This window comes from Lynx rufus, unplaced genomic scaffold (genome assembly GCF_022079265.1).
Source record: "Lynx rufus isolate CCGP_SWC_20201006 ecotype Redwood Valley unplaced genomic scaffold, mLynRuf1.p SCAF_13, whole genome shotgun sequence".
Lineage (NCBI taxonomy): Eukaryota > Metazoa > Chordata > Mammalia > Carnivora > Felidae > Lynx > Lynx rufus.
In genome coordinates, this window is record NW_025814827.1 from 30,320,026 (window position 1) to 30,340,666 (window position 20,641).

General features: G+C 37.8%; 1 protein-coding gene and 1 pseudogene across 2 annotated transcripts in view; both read left to right on the top strand.

Annotated features, from left to right (window-relative positions):
- The window catches only part of SPG11 (SPG11 vesicle trafficking associated, spatacsin), a 93,496-nt gene that overhangs the window by 9,914 nt on the left and 62,941 nt on the right, over window positions 1–20,641 (top strand). For both annotated transcript variants that reach the window (XM_047075167.1, XM_047075166.1), the window contains exons 5-8: window positions 4,160–4,297; window positions 4,485–4,933; window positions 6,248–6,393; window positions 16,422–16,554. In XM_047075167.1, the coding sequence (XP_046931123.1) occupies window positions 4,160–4,297; window positions 4,485–4,933; window positions 6,248–6,393; window positions 16,422–16,554 (866 nt within the window). The remainder of the gene's footprint in view (window positions 1–4,159; window positions 4,298–4,484; window positions 4,934–6,247; window positions 6,394–16,421; window positions 16,555–20,641) is intronic.
- Window positions 17,792–20,137, top strand: LOC124508635 (F-actin-capping protein subunit alpha-1-like; annotated as a pseudogene).

Here is a 20,641-nt window from a genome sequence, read left to right on the forward strand (position 1 = left end):
GTTTTTGCCTGCTTTCTCCTCAAGGATTTTGATGGCTTCCTGTCTTAGGTTTAGGTCTTTCATCCATTTTGAGTTTATTTTTGTGTATGGTGTAAGAAAGTGGTCCAGGTTCATTTTTCTACATGTCGCTATCCAGTTTTCCCAGCACCAACTGCTGAAGAGACTGTATTCCATTGGATATTCTTTCCTGCTTTGTCAAGGATTAGTTGGCTATACGTTTGTGGGTCTGTTTCTGGGTTCTCTATTCTGTTCCATTGATCTGAGTGTTTTTGTGCCAGTACCATACTGTCTTGATGATTACAGCTTTGTAATACAGTTTGAAGTCCAGGATTGTGATGCCTCCTGCTTTGGTTTTCTTTTTCAAGAGCTTTGACTATTCAGGGTTTTTCTGGTTCCATGCAAATTTTAGGATTGTTTGTTCTAGTTCTGTGAAGAATGCTGGTGTTATTTTGAAAGGTATTGCATTGAATGTGTAGATTGCTTTGGGTAGTATTGACATTTTAACAATATTTGTTCTTCCTATCCAGGAGCATGGAATCTTTTTCCATTTTTTTGTGTCTTCAATTTCTTTCATAAACTTTCTATAGTTTTCAGTGTATAGATTTTTTACCTCTTTAGATATATTCCTAGGTATTTTATGGTTTTGGTGCAATTGTAAATGGGATCAATTCCTTGATTTCTCTGTCACTTCATTATTGGTATATAGGAATGCAACCGATTTCTGTGCATTGATTTTATATCCTGCCACTTTGCCGAATTCATGGATCAGTTCTAGCAGTTTTTTGGTAGAATGTTTTGAATTTTCCGTATAGAGTATCATGTCATCTGCAGAGAGTGGAAGTTTGACCTCCTCCTGCCTGATTTGGATACCTTTTATTTCTTTGTGTTGTCTGATTGCTGAGGCTAAGACTTCCGATACTATGTTGAATAACAGAGGCAAGTGTGGACATCGCTGTTTTGTTCCTGACCTTAGGAGGAAAGCTCTCAGTTTTTCTGCATATTTTATTTTCTAAGTGTGCTCTGAAGTTTATTTTTTATTTTATTTTACTTTAAAGTTTATTTATTTATTTTGAGAGAAAGAGTGTGAGTAGGGGAGGGGCAGAGAGAGAGGGAGAAAAAGAATCCCAAGCAAGCTCCATGCTGTCAGCTCAGAGCCTGTCTTGGGGCTCTAGTTCACAACCGTGAGGTCATGACCTGAGCTGATGTCAAGAGTCAGACGCCCCTGTGCTCTGAAGTTTAAAAGTGTTTTTATCTTTCCTGACTCCTAGTTCTAGCTCTTCTTTCCCCCTGATACAGAATGTCGGTTTCTCCTTTTCATTTTATCCTTTGAGATCTACCTCTCTCATGAAGCCTTTACTTACTAAAACCCCTTCGACTTGTAATTTTATATTCATTTTATAATTTTTCTCCTCTGTGGACTTCTGTAACACTTTTGCTTTGAACTACAGTTTAGCACTTAGTTATGTAGTCTTGTATTATTTCTCTAATTTTTTCATGTTTTCTGTAGAGTTTGTAAGCAAGTTGAGGACCCAAACTCGGGGTCTGTTCTTTCAGTTCATTGTCAGTGACTTTTCTTCCAATACTCTTACCCTGGCTTTGTCTTTGTGTGAAACCGTTCCTCCCTCAAATCACTACCTGCACTTCTCACTCCCTGACCACAGCTTCCCAAATTTTCTGTGTCACTTACTCAAGTACCCCCACTTTACTTGTCCTCTGACCTCATTGGAATTTCCAGTTCGTTGACTTTTCACTCTCTAGCCTCCTCCTGTCTTTACTCCCTCCCACTCCTTTCCCTTCTCAGCATAGATTCTGTGACTCATATTTCAATCACTTTTTTTTGTATGTGCCCTGAACTCTTGCTCCTCTCTGTGGTAGCACTTGGTCTGACAAAATCTTTTTTTTTTTCTTTTTTCTTTTTCACTCTGCCTTCTCTGTCCCTGCCCCCAAGCAACCAGGCACTTGTGAGAAAACCACAAAGGAAAATTGATACCACTGTGAGTTCACATTTGCTGCCTTCAACTGGTCTCTCAGTATTGTCTGGAAATTTTACAATGATTTTTCATGAGCCCCTTTTTTTATAACAGTGTTTTTAAACCTCCATTTTCCCCAAACCTCTGCTCATCTCTTTATCCCCAAGTCTTCTTAGGTAACTTTGTCTCCTACTCTATAGTGGAAGTAGAATCCATCTAATGAGAACTCCCTCAGTTTCTCACATTAAGTTACAAACCTACTTTCCTGTGCCCATCTCCTCATCTTCCAAACAGATTCCCCTCCTTCCATGAAGGCCTCTGTGCTCTGTGCTCCAGATCCCATTTTTTTTCCTTCTTTCTCAGGGACCATTTTCCATTTGCTTTCTTTTTTATTTCTCCAACCTCTTTTTTTTTTTTTTTTTTTTTTTTTTAGTTTCATTTTTGAGAGAGAGAACATGAGGAGGGGAAAAGAGAGAGGGTGAGGGGAGAGAGAGAGAGAATCTCAAGCAGGCTCCACACTGCTAGCATAGAGCCCGATGTGGGGCTCTAACCCACGAACCATTAGATCATGACCTGAGCTGAAATCAAGAGTCGGACACTTAATCAACTGAACCACCCAGGTGCCCCTCCAAACTCTTTTAAGCATTAGATGCATATCTAATTAGTCACCAGATCCTAATCATTCTACCTCCTAAGTGTTTCTTGAATCTGTCTACTACTCTAAACTCCTCTGTTATCATTCTCACCCATGTCACTGTCATCACTTACCTGAACTAAGGTAAGGTAATGGTTTGTAATTGGTCTCCCCATGTCTGCTCTTACCCCATCAACTTCATGCTCTGTAAAGTAGCCAGAGTGATGTGTTAAAATGCATATCTTCTCAGAGAAACAGCCAGATATTAACACCTGGGGACAAGGTATCCACCTTTCATTTGGGGGGATGGGAAACTGCCTTCTCCATGCATCATCTTTTCTCCCTGTCCCCTGCCTTTTCTAGCTTTTTAAAAATCAATCCTTGATGTTAACATATTATCTTCAAATTGCTGAAAGGGTTAATAGCAGTGTAAGTGCTCAAGGTTTAAGTGCCACTCTTTCTCCCCCAGCTACTCTTCTATATCTGATCATACTGCTTTTCTTATTTAAAACCCTTACTTAGCTTCCCTACCCCACAAGATAAAACTAAAAATCCTTAGTAGCCCATAGAGTCTTGCACCATCTGTCTCCTGCCAACCTCTCCAGTCTCATCTCAGGCCACCTTGCTTCTCATTCACTATGCTTTAGCTACCTTTGCCTTTTTTTTGTTTCTCAAAACAAAAAGAAAAACCCTCTTTCTGCAAATACTCTTCCACCTACACCTGCACTTACATTTTGTCTTTCTAGTTGGTATGCATTCCCCTGATCTCAGCCTAAATCTTACTTTGTGGTGACAGTATTGTGAACGGTTAAAAGCCTGGGCTTTATGGTCACATTGACCTGGTTACAGCTCCACTGTTTCTCTGGGCCTTTGTTTCCATATCTATAAAATGGGGGTATGTTTACCTCATAGGGTTTTTGAAAGGCTTAGTTTATATAAAGTTTTATGGGCACTTGGGTGACTCAGTCAGTTAAATGTCTTCACGGCTTCTGGGCTCAAGCCCCATGTTGGGCTCTGTGCTGACAGCTCAGAGCCTGGAGCCTGCTTCAGATTCTGTGTCTCCTTCTCCCTCTGCCCCTCCCCCCTCGCGCTCTGTCTCTCTCTTTCTCTCTCTCTCTCAAAAATAAATAAACAAAATATTTTAAAGTTTTAATCACAACATCTGCATTATCATAGTAAGTGTTCTTATTTCTTTATAAAGCTAACTGCCTATAAATGTCCAATTCTTTTTTCTTGATTGAGATATAATTGGCACGCAACATTGTATTAGTTTCAGGTGTACAACATAATGATTCAATATATGTATATGTTGTGAAGTGAGCACCACAATAAATCTAGTTAACTTCCATTACCACACATGGTTACAAATGGGTCAGCTTCTTAGGGCTGACTTTATCATTCTGCTATAAACAATGGAGAGAAGGAGTCCTGTTCAAAAAACCTGTCTATACTGTTCCTTCTATGTGACACCCCCTTCCCCTCAATATTTAACAGTAGTAACACAGATTTGGATTCAATCATCATTGTTGACCATGGCTATCATTTTAAAATGTAGGCAACACCCAGGACACCTACTATGTGAAAGAACTCAAGAAGACATGCCTGTTGAAGGCCCTAAGGGGATAGATGAAGATGATCCTGTTAATTCTGACTACAACATGAAACTGACCAAGTTTTCCTTTCAAGTTGATAGGTACAGAAACTTCCCTCTTGGGTTTACTTTATTCCTTTTTTTTTTTTTTTTTTTTGTCATACTCTACCTTTTTACTAAAGGGCTTTACAGAAGTAAACACTTTTTTTTTAATGCATCTTCTTCATGATACAGTGTTTTATGTAGTGCCTTTCACTGTAACAGGTGTGAGTTCTACCCTGTCTTCCAGGTCTTGGAAAGCCCAGCTATCATCATTGAATGAAACAATAAAGAGTTCCAACCTGGAGGTTTCCTATTGTGCTCCGTGGTTCCAGAATATTTTGCATTTGGAGTCTCCTGAATCTGGTAACCCCAGTACCAGTATGCCAGGCTGGGCCTTCATTCCACCAGACATAATGCACAACCAGTATAATTTTCCACAGAAAGATCATGCCAAGACCAGGGATCCAGGAAGATCATGGAAAACAATGCACATTCATGAACAAGAGGAACCTATTGAGCTTAAATGTATGTCTGTGACAGGATTCAGTGCACTGTTTACTTGGGCAGTGGAAAGGACGGGCTGCACCATTGTCCTTTGGGATTTGGAGACCCAGGGCCTGCAGTGCTTTTCCCTTGGCCAAAAGTGTATTCCTATAGACAGTTGTGGAGACCAGCAACTCTGCCTTGTTTTGACAGGTGAGAATAACTCGTGTTAGGTTGAAACCCATTGCTAAGAGGTGTGCTTGCTTTTTTTAAAAAATTTTTTAATGTTTATTTGTTTTTGAGAGAGAGCGAGTGAGCATGAGCGGGGGAGGGGCAGAGAGAGTGGGAAACACAGAATCTGAAGCAGGCTCCAGGCTCTGAGCTGTCAGCAGAGTCCGATGCGGAGCTTGAACCCATGAACTACGAGATTATGAACTGAGCCGAAGTTGGACGCTCAACCGACTGAGCCACCCAGGTGCCCTGAGAGGTGTGCTTTCTTAACATATTTTACTTCTGCTCAGGTGATGTTAGTGCCTACACTGTCCTCTAAGTGGTAGTGTTTCATGGGGAAACTTGGTGTTACTCTTGGTACTGTTGTCTCATCTATTTGATTTTTAATTAAGGTTATTTTTGCTCAGCTCAATGCTCTGACGCTAAAGTCAGAGAAGTGTCAGAGTAGTAAAGGTTGGTTTTATCCCAGGGAGTCTCCTCTTGACTTGTCTGTGCAAGCAACAGTAGTAAAGTGGCTGCTTCTGGGCCATATATATGTGCACCACAGATTCAGTCTATTGGGCTTGCACTGTCTAGGCTTTTAAAGAAGACTGTATTATAAACATGTAAAGTTAGAGGATTTCTAGCTGTTATTGAAAAATTATTAGATCTGGCAACACTAGCCCTGCATTCCTCCGTAGTAATTTATGGGTTGAGGCTGAATTTTGGTTCTCTTAGATGGGCTGTGTTCTTGTTAGTTTTTTCTTGTACTTGTCTCACTACCCGTTTGGTATTTCTCAGTCAGCAGTTATGCCATAACCTCCTACAAAGCTATTGAGTGATGCAATTGAACTATGTGTGTTTTTTTTTTTAATACCCCAGATTTGGAAATCCTATATTTCTGTGTGTCAAGAGCGTGCTATTGGTTTTACCTTAGTGAATCGGATATATGACATCTCTGTAAATAGTTAAAAATTCCAGGCATTTATTGTGTGGATAATGTAAAGGAGAAAAGTGAGATTTAGTATTATTTCATAGGATGTGTTGTTCTTACGAGAATTTGCCCTGTGGTCCATTGTTGAAAAAATAAAACTCTTTTAAAAACATTAAAAAATCGTGTTGGATTAATCATGGTCATAGTAGTACCTGGTGCCAAATACATATATTTGTAATTATAGCACTGAAGTATTGCATAATTAGAGGTAATATATAATAAGGTAATAAATACCTTAATTAGGTAATAAGGTAATTAGGTAATACCATAATAAGGTAATAAATACCTTAATTTATTTAAGGTAACTTTTATTTTTCCTGCAGAAAATGGACTCTCTCTGATTTTGTTTGGATTGACTCAGGAGGAGTTTTTAAATAGACTAATGATCCATGGAAGTGCCAGTACTGTGGACTCTCTTTGCCATCTCAATGGTTGGGGGAGATGTTCAATCCCCATCCATGCACTGGAGGTAACAATGTTAAATGTCTACATGACTTTGCTTGATTATTTTCTGTCATAGACTCTTACTTGACTGAAGATTTGGGAGAATTCATTTAACCTAGCAGCAAAAAGAGCTATAGTCTTTACCCAACTATTTGCTTAGTTCTGGTTATTTCAATACACTAATTCTGCTTACCCTTTTTGGTCTTAAAAGATAAAAAATTATAGTAAAAACTAAAAAAAAGTTGCAAAAAATGGAGGCAACAATAAGATGGTAAGACTAAATGAAGTAAAAGCAAGCTATGGAAATCACAAACAAAAGTGACCTTTTATTTCTACCTTATGGTCCCTACTCTTCTAATCAAACTATGGAAGCAACATAACCTGAAAAATTTGTATAGCATTTTGTAGTTCACGCTTTTTTATATGCATTATCTAGTTTTGTCTTAAAATAACATGAGATGATTTGGATAGTCTTTTTTTTTTTTTTGTAAGTTTATTATTTATTTTGAGAGAGAGAGAGAGAGAGAGAGACACCAGAGGAGGAGGGGAGAGAATCCTAAGCAGGCTCTGCGCTGTAAGCATGGAGCCCAATGTGGGACTTGAACTCATGAACTGAGAGATCATGACCTGAACCGAAATCAGAGTCTGGGACTAAACTGAGCCACCCGGGTGCCCCTGGATAGTTTTTATTCATTTCATTTTACAGATGAAAAACCTTAGGCTCAGAATGGTTGAGTGAGTGGCCCATAGCAATACTAACAAGAACTGGAGCTAGAATCAAAGTCAAGGTACTTTTCTGTAGATCACACAGACCCCAAAAGTTAATAATGTTGTATGTGAGTTTGTATTTTTAATGACAGCTTTATTAAAGTATAACACACATACCATAAAATTCACCCATCTAAGGAGTACAGTCCACTGATTTTTAGTGTATTCAGGGTTGTACAACTATCACTGTTATGTAATTCCAAACATTTTCATTACTTCAAAAAGAAACTCTGTATCCATTAGCAGTCCTTTACCAGTTCTCATGGCTGCTAAGTCCCAAACACTGATACACCTTCTGTCTCTGGATTTGCCTATTCTGGACATTTCCTATACATGGAAATATAAAATATGTAACCTTTTATGACTGGCTTCTTTCACATAGCATATTTTCAAGGGTCATCGATGTTGTAGCATATATCAGTACTTCTTTTTTTGTATGGCTGAATAATATTCCATTATATGGATGTACCACATTTTGTTTATCCATTCATCAGTTGATGGACATTGGGTTGTTTCCACTTTTTAGCTATTGTAAGTAATCCTGTGAACAGTGGTGTACAAGTTGTGTGTCATATGTTTTCGTTTCTCTTGGATATACACCTAGCAGTGGAATTACTGGGTCATTTAACTTTTTGAACCGCAGAATTGTTTTTCACAGCAGTTGCACTATTTTACATTCCCACCAGCAGTGTGTGACGAGGGTTCTAAGAGCTCCACATCCTCACCAACACTTGTTATTGTCCACCTTTTATTATAACCATCCTAGTAGTTGTAAAGTCAAAATTAAGTCATTGTGTTTTGTTTTGTTTTGTTTTGTTTTTAAGTAATCTCTGTGCTCACTGTGGGGCTTGAATCCATGACCCCAAAATTGAGAGTCACATGCTCTACCTACTGAGCCAGCCAGGGACCCCTCGTTGTGGTTTTGATTTGCATTTTCCCAATGAGTAATGATGTTGAACATGTTTTCATTTGCTCATTGTCCATTTGTATATGTCTTTGGAGAAATGTCTATTTAAAGCTTTGTCCATTTTAAAATTTTTTTCTGTCGTTGAGTTCTAAAATTTCTTTATATTTTCTGGGTACCAGAATCTGATGACTTTCAAATATTTTCTCCCATTCTGTGGGTTTTCTTTTTACCTTCTCGATGATGTCCTTTGAAATACAAAGGTTTTTAATTTTGATAGTCAATTTACTTTTTTTAATCTCTAGTGCTTTTGGTTCATATCTAAGAAATCATTGCCTAAACTGAGGCAATGGGGTTTTATAAGAGTTTTATCGTTTCAGCTCTTACGTTTAGGTCTGTGATGCATTGTGATTAATTTTTGTATTAGCAAGGGATTCAGTTTCATTCTTTTGTATGTGGATACTCATTTCTTCCAGTACCATTTGTTGAAGAACTTATTTTTATACACTACAAAATATCATTGAGAAAATTTGAGTTATAGGGAAAAAAAGAAAATTTGTCACCTATAAATCCATTATCCAGAAGTAATCATACTTATTTCCTTGTGGTTATTTTTCTTAAATATTAATGTTAATAATGTGTAATTTCATTAACATTCTTATCAACCCTGAAGGTAAATACTGTTATTAATCCCATTTTATTCATGAGGGAACACAGGTTAGGAAATCTAATTCAGATATATGTGAATAGTGTTTTCCAATATTACATGAATGGTGATAGTTAGCCAGGATTTGAACCTAGGCAGCATGACTGCTGAGCCTCTGTCCTTATATAGTGTTCATGCCTATGTGTGACTTTAATTAGGATTGCATGGTATGTAAGAGATCACAACTAACACCACAGAAATACAGACAGTTGTAAGAGAATATTATGAAAAATCATAGGCCAACAAATTGGGCACTCTGGAAGAAATGGATAAATTCCTAGAAACATATAATAAAGGATTGCATGGTAAATGGAGCATTGTTTTGGCCTTAGTCTCACTCCATATACAAATGAGTAAATATATATGATTTTAGTGATAACAACAACAATAATAAAGCAAATATCTTGTATCCACCATCCCAGCAAGAACTGGATTAACATTCTTGAATGTGTGCCCCTCTCCATCCTATTCTCTTACCTCACTCAGTGTCAGAGTTAACTACCATTCTGAAAATTTTAACCATGCCCTTGCTTTTCTTTATCTTACTCCACATAAATATATCTTCAAATAATGCTATTTAGTTATGGCTATTGTTGAATTTTGCATATAGTGGTACCATGGTATATATTCTTTTGGGACTGTTTTTTTTTTTAATTTTTTTTTTCAACGTTTATTTATTTTTGGGACAGAGAGAGACAGAGCATGAACGGGGGAGGGGCAGAGAGAGAGGGAGACACAGAATCGGAAACAGGCTCCAGGCTCTGAGCCATCAGCCCAGAGCCTGACGCGGGGCTTGAACTCCCGGACCGCGAGATGGTGACCTGGCTGAAGTCGGACGCTTAACCGACTGCGCCACCCAGGCGCCCCTTGGGACTGTTTTCTAACACTAAACATAAACATAATATTTTGTGATTCATCCAGTGTTAATTTGTATAACTGTAATTTATTCAGTTTCACTCCCATATAGGATCCCATTGTATCAATACATCTTTACTTATCCACCTTTAGGTTTTTTCCAGTTGTTTGCTATTATGGACAAGTCACTATAAGCAGTACACATTTGCTGTAGCGCGTGTGCAAGAGTTTCTCCGTGGTGGTAGTAGAAATGCTGGGTCGTGGGACATGTGCATCTTTAACTTTACTAAGCAAACACTCTAGTTTTCCAAAGTTGGTTCATCAGTTTATGTTCTCACCAGCAATGTATGTTAGTTCTCGTTGTATGTCTTTTCCAACCCTTGGCATTTCTAGATTTTTCAAATTTTGCCAACCTGGTATTACAATGGGTTTTAATTTGCATTTCCCTGATGATTCAGGTTGATAAATGTATGACATTTGGATTTCTTTTGTAAAGTGACTGTTCAAGTCTTTTGCCTATTGTCTCTTGGGGCGTTTGTCTTTTTCTTACTGATTTGTAGTTTGTATGTTGGATATATTCTAGATACTAATCTTTTTTTCTAAGTGGGGTGAATATATTCTAATGTGTAGCTTGACTTTTTATGTTCTGTGTGGGGTCTTTAATGTAGTTCTAAATTTTAGTGTAGTTTTATTAATCAGTCTTTTTTGCATGTAATTTGTGCCTTCTCCTATCCTGAAGTCATAAAGATGTTTTTGTATTTTTTCCTAAGGGTTAAAATTATGATTTTCACATTTAAGTCCTTGATCATTTGGAACTTGATTTATTCATGGTGTGAGGTGGGGACCTATTTCTACCCCCTGTGTATTGATAACCATTTGTCTCAGAACCGTTTTTTTTTCTAAACTCCTTCCTTTTACCACTACCCAAAATCTCTGTGTGTCAGGTCTCCATATATGCATGAGTTTGTTTCTGGGGTCTATTTTGTTACATTGGTCTTTGCCTATCCGGGGCCATTTCTACCCAGTCTTAATTGTAAATCCCTCACTTTATTATTTTTCAGGATGTATTCATTATTCTTTCTCCCTTAACCCTCTTCCATCTCTGTTAGGATCAGCTTGTCAAGTTTCATGAAAAACTGTTAAGATTTTTATGAGAATTAGGTTAAATCTGTATATCAAGTTGGGAAGAATTGACATCTTTAGGATATTTAATATTCCTATCCATAAACATAGTCTCTTTTCCCATTTTTTCATGTCTTCATTAATGTCTTTCAATGAAACATTATCATTTGTGCAATTTTTCCATTAAGAGCTTGACATCTTTTGTTAGCTTTATTTTTGGTTTGGATGTATTTATATTTAAATATATGTGTATACATATGTAAATACTATATGTTTAAATGTAGTATATCGGGGCGCCTGGGTGGCGCAGTCGGTTAAGCGTCCGACTTCAGCCAGGTCACGATCTCACGTTCCGTGAGTTCGAGCCCCGCGTCAGGCTCTGGGCTGATGGCTCAGAGTCTGGAGCCTGTTTCCAATTCTGTGTCTCCCTCTCTCTCTGCCCCTCGCCCGTTCATGCTCTGTCTCTCTCTGTCCCAAAAATAAATAAAAACGTTGAAAAAAAAAATTAAAAAAAATAAAAATAAAAATAAATGTAGTATATCTTTACATGTATTTAAAAACTTTTATATATTGATATTGTAAATGGTATATTTTTGTTATATTTTGTTACCAGTATAAAGAAATACATTGAGCTTTTATATGTTAATTTTTCTTTATTTCTGTACCTTTTATGTTACTTGGAGAAAATCAATACGTTTCCAATTTCCATGACTTACAGGAAATAGGTGAGAGTGCAGAGATTTCCATAATTTTCATTAATATAGTGGTTTTTTTCAAGTTTTTATTTAAATCTTTTTATTTATATGTTAACATATATGGTAAAGTTGGTTTCTGGTGTAGAATTTAGTGATTCATCACTTAGGTATAACACCCAGTGCACATCCCAGCAAGTGCCCTCCTTAATACCCATCACCCATTTAACCCATTCCCACTCACCTCCCTCCATCAACCCTTAGTTTGTGTTCTATTGTTAGAGTCTCTTGTGGTTTGTTTCCCTCTCTCCTCTTCCCTCCCCCTTCCTGTATGTTCATGTATTTTGTTTCTTAAGTTCCACATAAGAGTGAAATCTTGGTATTGTCTTTCTCTGACTTATTTTGCTTAGCATAATACATTATAGCTCCATCCACATAGTTGCAAATGGCAAGATTTCATTCTTTTTGATTGCTGAGTAATACTCCATTGTGTGTGTGTGTGTGTGTGTGTGTGTGTGTGTGTATGCACCACATCTTCTTTATCCACTCATCAATTAGTGGACATTTGGGCTCTTTCCGTAGTTTGGCTATTGTTGATGATGCTGCTATAAACAGTGGGGTGCATGTGCCCTTTCAAATCTGTATTTTTGTATCCTTTGGGTAAATAGTGTAATTGCTGGGTTGTAGGGTAGTTCTATTTTTAACTTTTTGAGGAACCTCCATACTATTCTCCAGAGTGGCTGCACCAGTTTGCATTCCCACCTACAGTGTAAGAAGGTTCCCCTTTCTCCACATCCTTGCCAACAACAACAGATGTTGTTTCCTGTGTTGTTAATGTTAGCCATTCTGACAGGTGTGAGGTGGTATCTCATTGTGGGTTTGATTTGTATTTCCCTGATGAGTGATGTTGAGCATCTTTTCATGTGTCTGTTAGCCATCTGTATGTCTTCTTTGGAAAAATGTCTGTTCATATCTTCTCATTTCTTAACTGGTAGATAACTGAGTTTTGTATCCAGTGAATTTGCTAAGTTTTCTTATCCTAATAATTTATTTGTTAGATTTTATTGAACTTTTTATATACTTAGCTACAATAACATCAGAATAATACAGTTTTGTTTCTTCTCTTCAAATCCTTATTCTTCTAACTTTTTTTCCTTATTTTGTTGCTGGGACCTCTAGCATAGTATCTCTCAGAAGTAACAGTGGGCATCCTTATTTATTCCTGATTTTAAAAAGAATACCTGTAATATCTATCCATATTGATATACATGAGTCTGTGCACACTCATGTATATCAAGAAAACCTTTATAAGATTGACTTTTCTTTTTTTCCTATGAGTTTTTTTTTTGTTTGTTTATTTTGAGAGAGACTGAGACAGCGTGAGTTGGGGGGTGCAGTGAGAGAGGGAGACAGAGAATCTTTGCACTGATAGTGTAGAGCTGGACACAGGGCTGAAATCCACCAAACCATGAGATCATGACCTGAGCTGAAACCAAGAGTTTGATGTTTAACTGACTAAGCCACCCAGGCACCCCAGGTGTTGTTTTGTTTTTTAAATCATGAATGGGTATTGAAATTTTATTGAATACTTGTTCTGAATCTCTTGATATAATCATATGAGTCATCCCCTTTCATTTACTGTAAACTACATTAATCAATTTTACTTTTATTGTGAAATATAACATGTATAAAAAAGTATACAGAATACACATACAGTTTAACAAATAATTACAAAGCAAAAAGTCTTGTAACCACCACCAAGTGCAAAAGATAGAACATCGCTAGCACTGTAGAAGCTCCTGTGACCTCTAGTAGTTTGGATATGAAATATTAAGTTTATGTTCTTTTAGAGGATATTCTAGGAAATGTACATACTTACATGATCAAAACTAAAGTTAGTAACTTTACCCTTCTTGATAATACAGGTCCATTGAATGCTTTAATTTTATTTACTTTTTCTCCCTACTTAAGTTACTATTGTTTTTATTTTTTTAAACCAAAGTAGACATCATTATTATGTATTTAGGTTCATTTCTTTAAAAAAATTTTTTTTTAATGTTTGTTTATTTTTGAGAGAGAGAGAGAGAGAGAACGAGCATGAGTGGGGAAGGAACAGAGAAAGAGGGAGACACAGAATCTGAAGCAGGCTCCAGGCTCTGAGCTGTCCGCACAGAGCCCAACAAGGGGCTCGAACTCAAAAACTGTGAGATCATGTCCTGAGCCGAAGTCAGACGCTTAACTGACTGCACCAACCAGGTGCCCTTCAAAGTTCTCTTTTTGCACAGATATGATATATTTTCTTTGCTCTTCATTTCTTCTCCCATTTTAGGCCTTCACTCTGCCTGGAGTGTATCATTAAGAATCTCTTTTAGTGAGGATCTGACTGGTGCTGAATTCTCCATTTTTATCTAACTAATAACATCTGTTTTGCTGTCATTTTGGGAAGGTGTGGAATTCTAGGTAGGCAGTTTTCCTTCAGAACATTCCTGATCACTTTCTCCTATATTCTGGATTCCATTGTCATTGAAAAATCAGTTTCTTTGAGGATAGTTTATTTTTCTCCCTTCAGGCTACTTTTATGATCTTTTTGTTTTTAGTGTTCTGCAGTTTGACCGATTTTATGTCTCACTAATGAATCATAGTCTTTAATTGGAAAAATACTGGTCTATCTGATACCAATTCTTTAAAATTTGTTGAGACTTCCTTTCTAGCCTAGTAAGTACTCAGTTTGCATAACTGTTCCATGTACTTGAACATTGAATGTGCATTTTACCCCCACATCCTGTGACATCATAGTGGTAGTTCAATCAAAAGTAATTATAATTTGCATACTTTCCTCAATTTCTCTTTTACCTTTATGAGTGTTTATTACATTGTGGATAATTTCTTTATATCTTCCAGCTCACCAATTTTCTTTTCAGCTGTGTCTAATCTGTTCTAAACACATCCTTCGAGTATCTAATTTCAATTTTTATTTTTTTATTTCTAGAATTACTATTTGGTCATTGTTTTAAAATATGCTCTTTAGAGAATTTTCAAATTTACAGAAAAATTGAAAAAAATAGTAAAATGAGCATCCATTTACCCTTCATCATTCACCAGCTGTTAACATTTTGCCACATATGTCTTGACTGGTTGTGTACTTTTTATTTTTGCCAAACTATTTAAAAGTTACTAACTTTGTAACTTTTTAAGTTCTTTGGCGTATATCTTCTAAGAACAAGAATATTCTCTTATTTAATCATACACAATTCAGTTTTCCCTCCCACCACCCAGACCGAAGACAGTTTTTTATGGTCTTTCTTTGGAGGCACTTGTTTTTCTAGTCCATCCACTTTTGGAGAGTGTCATGAGCCCTAGGTTTATCCTCTTTTCCTGGATGTGTAACTTCTACCAATACCTTTCACTCAACCTGCCTGGTCTGTTACACCCAGAACTTCAAAGCTAGTCTCCACACTAACAGCATCACCATCACCTAGGGATTTATTGAAGTGCAAATTTTCAAGCCCTACCCCAGACTTAATGAATCAGAAACTCTGCGGGTCGGGTTTAGCAATTTACTCTGGGTCATTCTTAAGCACAGTGCTTTAGGGTAAGAGTGGCAAACTTTCTGCAGAGAGCCAGATAGCAAGTATTTTAGGGTTTGCTGGTAGGATTCTATTGCAACTACTGAGAGGTGCCATTTGTAGCCATTGACAATATGTAAATGAATGGGTGAATGGGTGTGGCTATGTTCCCATAAAACTTTAGTTACAAAAACTGGCAAGGGCTAGATTTGGTTGGTGGGTCTTAGTTATCCAATCCCTGCTTTAGGCTGTTAGAAATTTGCAGAATTGGGGTGCCTGGGTGGCTTAGTTGGTTAAGTGTCTGACTTTGGCTCAGGTCATGATCTCAGTGTGTGAGTTCAAGCCCCACGTTGGGCTCTGTGCTGACAGCTCAGAGCCTACAGCCTGCTTCAGATTCTGTGTCTCCCATTCTTTCTCTGCCTCTGCTGTGCATATGCTCTCTCTCTTTCTCAAAAATAAATAAACATTGAAAAAGAAAAAAAGAAAAAGCACACTAGCGAGAAAAAAAAGAAAAAGAAATTTGCAGAATCTTTCAGACAGCAGTTGGTTTTAGAGCATTCAGTTTTCTGGATTTGTCTTTCCCCTCATTGTTATCCCGGGAAAATTTTTTTGTTTGCAGTTCAACTGAGCATTTAAATGTGTGTGTGTGTGTGTGTGTGTGTGTGTGTGTGTGTGTGTGTGTGTGTGTGTTTTAATCTGTGATTTTTAAGTGTACTGTATGGAAAGCTTCCTTAATATGCCTTATCAGAAATGGGAGTCTGTTTTTATTTTTTTAGTAAAAAAATCTTTTTATTTTTATAAAGAGAGCATGAGCAGAGGAGAGGGACAAAGGGAGAGAGGGAGGGAGGGAGGGAGGGAGGGAGAGAGAGAGAGAGAGAGAGAGAGAGAGAGAGAGAGAGAGAGAGAATCTTAAGCAGGCTCCATGCTCAGGGCAGGGCCCAACATGGGGCTTGATCCCATCACCCTGGGATCATGGCCTGAGCTGAAATCAAGAGTTGAACCCTCAACCAACTGAGCCATCCAGGCGCCTTGGGAGTCTGTCTTTAGCCTGCTTTTTCAGTAAACTTTATATCATAAAGTTTATATCATAAAATGCTTTAACATTTTAATTCAAATGGACTGTAAATTAACTGTAATAATAGTCCCCAAGAACCTGGCTTTGAATGGAATTAGAATTACAGACGGTAGAGCTGGAAGTGTTTTCTAATCTAACCTCCTGTTTCTACCAAAGCAGAAACTGATGTTCAGCAAAGTTGGAGACTTGGGCAGATTGCATGATTAGTCATTGTCAGAATCCTCACCAGAACCGGGGTACTGCTGCAGGGTAGAGCGCCTTGTGTCTCTTGCAGTCTCAGTACGTTAAGTTATAAAGTTGAAAAAAAAAATCTATATCCTTAATTTTTTCCTATTGTAACTTTTCCCAATTTTCTCCTGTTTCAGGCTGGGATAGAAAATCGTCAGCTGGACACAGTAGATTTCTTTTTGAAGAGCAAAGAAAATCTTTTGAATCCATCCTCAAAATCTTCTGTACCTGATCAGTTGGATCATTTTCCATCTCATTTATATTTAAAAAGTAAGTAGAAAAGTCTTCTGCATTTGTATTTATCATTTTACCTTTTTAGTCATTTTCAAATTATTGTGCTTTTTGGTGACTGACTTGCCAAAAGTCAATCATGACATTTTATGTATTTCGTGGAATCTTGAGAGACTTGTAAGAATCTGTAAATGTTCTCATTCTAAGTGGATTGTTTATTGTTCATATCCTGTACTATGCTTTGTATTTTTAGTATACAAGGAAGAAGTGGCCTTTCAAATTCAAGAGAATTTCATTCAAAAGAGAACAAAATTCATTTGCAAAATTGCTCACTCTTGCAACTGTCTGAGATATTTAGTGATGCCTGACTTATGGATTGAGACTTGTTATATATAAATTTTTCAGCTTAACTCTTCTGCTTATTTGCTGCTTTACCAACGCTTCTTTTCAAGATTTGGCTTTCGTGTTTAATAAACAGGAAACCTAGTTGTTAGTCTTCAACCAGGTAGCCATGCAGATCCTCTCCTTAGAGGTACAGGGTAATAAAGTATGTTTTTCCTTACACTTACAGTTTTATAATCTTTTTTTTTTTTTTTTGTCTCTTGCTGGTATAGATCTCTTTCTTGTTAATAGATCCCCTTTTAATTGTGGTGGCATAGAATTTCATTCTGTGGGCTATGCCATAATTTTCCCAACCATATTCCTATTAGACATTTAGATTGATTCCAATTTTTACTCTTGTTGGTAGTGTGCTATAAATGCTGTGTGTGTGTGTGTGTGTGTGTGTATAATTTCACATACGTACAATTACTGGGATAAATGTGTAGATGTGAAATTTCCAGGTCAAAGAGACATATGATTTATATTCTTAAATGCTTTGAGAAATTGTCCCCCAGAAAAGTTTTATCAACTTGTACTCTAGTTACATGGAGAAAACAACAGCCTGCTTTTTTTTCCATCAATGTAGTGTTCTCACTGACACTGTGGATTCGAAATTTTCTTTTTTAAAAAACATTTTCTTTCATCTTGCTTGCCCAGTTTGCCCTTTCCTTTTGCATTGCTAACTTGTTTTTTTTTTTAATACTCCAATTTCTTTTTTTTTTTTTTTCCAATTTTTAATGTTTAATTTTGAGAGAAAGAGAGAGTGTGAGCAGGGGAGGGGGTAGAGAGACAGAGTCAGAATTTGAAGTGGGCTCCAGGCTCTGAGCGGTCAGCAAGAGCCCAACGTGGGGCTTGAACAAAACAAGCAGGAAAATCATGAACTGAGTGGAAATTGGACGCTTAACCAACTGAGCCATCCAGGCACCCATATGATTTCTTTTTTTAAGTCTGCTTGAATTTGTAGAAAAAGGCCTGGTTTGTGGTAAGTGGAATTCCCTCAGCAGTTGTCTGGTCATTATTCACTTCTACTATTTGGTCTTGGTCAGTGATTCCTCCTCCTTCCCCTCTCGCCTGCACTGCTCTGCCCTAAATGGTGGGATGAGTCTGGAAACCAGCATGGGAATAGCTTACCAGCTGTCTCAAAGGCAATCTTAGGTTTCTCATCATTCTCATGCAATTCTGCAGGTGGGGCCAATGCTGAGATAAACAGGAATCCCTCTATTAGGGCCCGCAGCTGGCAAATGGAGGCTTCAGGAGCCTGCACTTCCTGCTTTCACCTGCATGTTTAAGAGAATGGTTTTGGAAACAGGCTGAAGTTCAAATTTTGGCTCTGCCATTTACTTACCAAATTAGCATGGGCAAATTATTTTAATCCCTCTTAACCTCAGTTTCCTCATGTATGGGAAAACGGCTACAGCACCTACCTCTCAGCATTGTTGAAAATGAAAAAAAAATTAGATAGCACTTATAAAACACCAAGCCTGATACTTAAGATATAGCATAGGTGGTCAGTAAAATGGTGGTTACTAATAATACCAGTAAACAATGACTAATAGTAAGTAGAATCACTAACGTTTGCAGTAAGACTTCATAAAATTTTTGTGAACTTTTTGAGAGGAGGATACTGGCCTTGTTTTTTGCTTGTCCAAGCAGCCCAAGATGCCCAACTTGGAGGATTGGGTGTCGGATGAGGAGAAGGTACGCATAGCTGCTAAATTCATCACTCATGCACCCCCAGGGGAATTTAATGAGGTGTTCAACAATGTCTGGCTACTACTTAATTGATGATCTCCTCAGGGAAGGGGTAGCACATGCGTTTGCCTAGAATAACATGTGTCAGTTCATACCTGTGAAGATAGAAGGTAGAAGATGGGGTCTTCATTACAGAACAGTCACCTGGGTAATAGATTTTTAGATCCAAGAAACAAAATTTTAAGTCCGATCATTTATGGAAAGAAGCAAGTGACCCCCAGCCAGAGGATGTAGATGGAAGTCTGAAGTCTTGGACAGAACCATGTGACAGTGCTTTAAGGGCCAATGTGAAAGATCTGTATTCCAGTGGCTTCTGTATGATTTATGCCAAAACTATAGACAGGCAACAGACCATTACTGTATGCATTGAAGCCATCAGTTTCAGCCTAAAAACTTCTGGAATGGTAGAGATCAGAGTGGAAGTTCACCATCACACCACCTACAGCCCAGGTGATTGGAGTACTTAAGATTCAGGTTCATGGGGTGCCTGGGTGGTTCATTCAGTTAAGCATCCAACTCTTGATTTTGGCCCCAGTCCTGATCTCACAGTTTGTGGGTTCGAGCCCTGCATCAGGCTCTGTGCTGATGGTAGGGAGCATGCTTGGGATTCTCTCTGTCTCTCTCTGTCCCTCCCCCTGCTTTCTCTCTCTCTCTCTCTCTCTCTCTCTCTCTCTCTCTCTCAAAATAAACTTTAAAAAGTTTAAAAAATTAAAAAAAAATCATTTTCACTATTATTAAGATGACAATGTTCAGTTGCCTAGTCATAAAGATGTATAGGATTCAGTAATTGTTTCAAACGAAGTCCAGATTGCCAAGTCATTGAGCATGCAGAAAGTAATTATCATACCGCAATTAGTGAAAACTATCAAACAGTGTCAAACACCACATTCAAGGCCTTGTGCCAGCAGCTTCCAGTTACCCACACCAAAATCTACTGGAACAAGATACTCAGCTACAAGAGTGGCAAAGAAATGAGGAATGCTTAAAGGCCAAATGTAGGATTTTTCAGTATGTGGAGAGAAAGGATTCAACATGTGATCATATGATGAATAAGTGATTTCTAAACAAGAGTGGTGTTTTGGGGTGCCCGGCTGGCTCAGTTAGTAGAGCCTACAAGTCTCGATCTTGCAGTTGTGAGTTGGAGCCCTATGTTGAATATAGAGATTACTTAAGAATAAAAATAAAAAATTTTAAAGTGGTATTTTGCTAGGGCTTTGAAAGTTAGCAGGTTTCTAACCTTATAGAGTACTGTTGAACCTATAGCATCGTCTTCATCCTTTTGTGTTCTCTGCCTTTTAATTTTGTTTTCACTATATCTACTTGTAAAAAAAAAATTTTTTTTTAATTCTGCCACATTTAATGATGGAGAAGGAGATCTATCCTGGAGTCATTTTACCGTTTAGAAAATTTTCCTAGCAAAAATGAAATATGGCCTTTTGTAGCAACGTGGATGGAACTGGAGAGTGTGATGCTAAGTGAAATAAGCCATACAGAGAAAGACAGATACCATATGGTTTCACTCTTATGTGGATCCTGAGAAACTCAACAGGAACCCATGGGGGAGGGGAAGGGAGAAAAAAAAAAAAAAAAAGACGTTAGAGTGGGAGAGAGCCAAAGCATAAGAGACTGTTAAAAACTGAGAACAAACTGAGGGTTGATGGGGGGTGGGAGGGAGGGGCGGGTGGGTGATGGGTATTGAGGAGGGCACCTTTTGGGATGAGCACTGGGTGTTGTATGGAAACCAATTTGTCAATAAACTTCATAAAAAAAAAAAAAAAGAAAGAAAATTTTCCTAGCCAGGAAGCCCTGTTACTGATAAAGAAAGGTAATATGCTCGGTACTTTTCTACCCCTATCCTTCAAAGCACTTCCGGTACTTGAGTGGGTTTTTACTGATCCACCAGCAGCCAAAGAGGCTATGCTACAAACTAGCTGAATGGAAGACATGTTTATCCTTCTCCCTCTGACTGCTTTGATCATCATTTACTGCATCT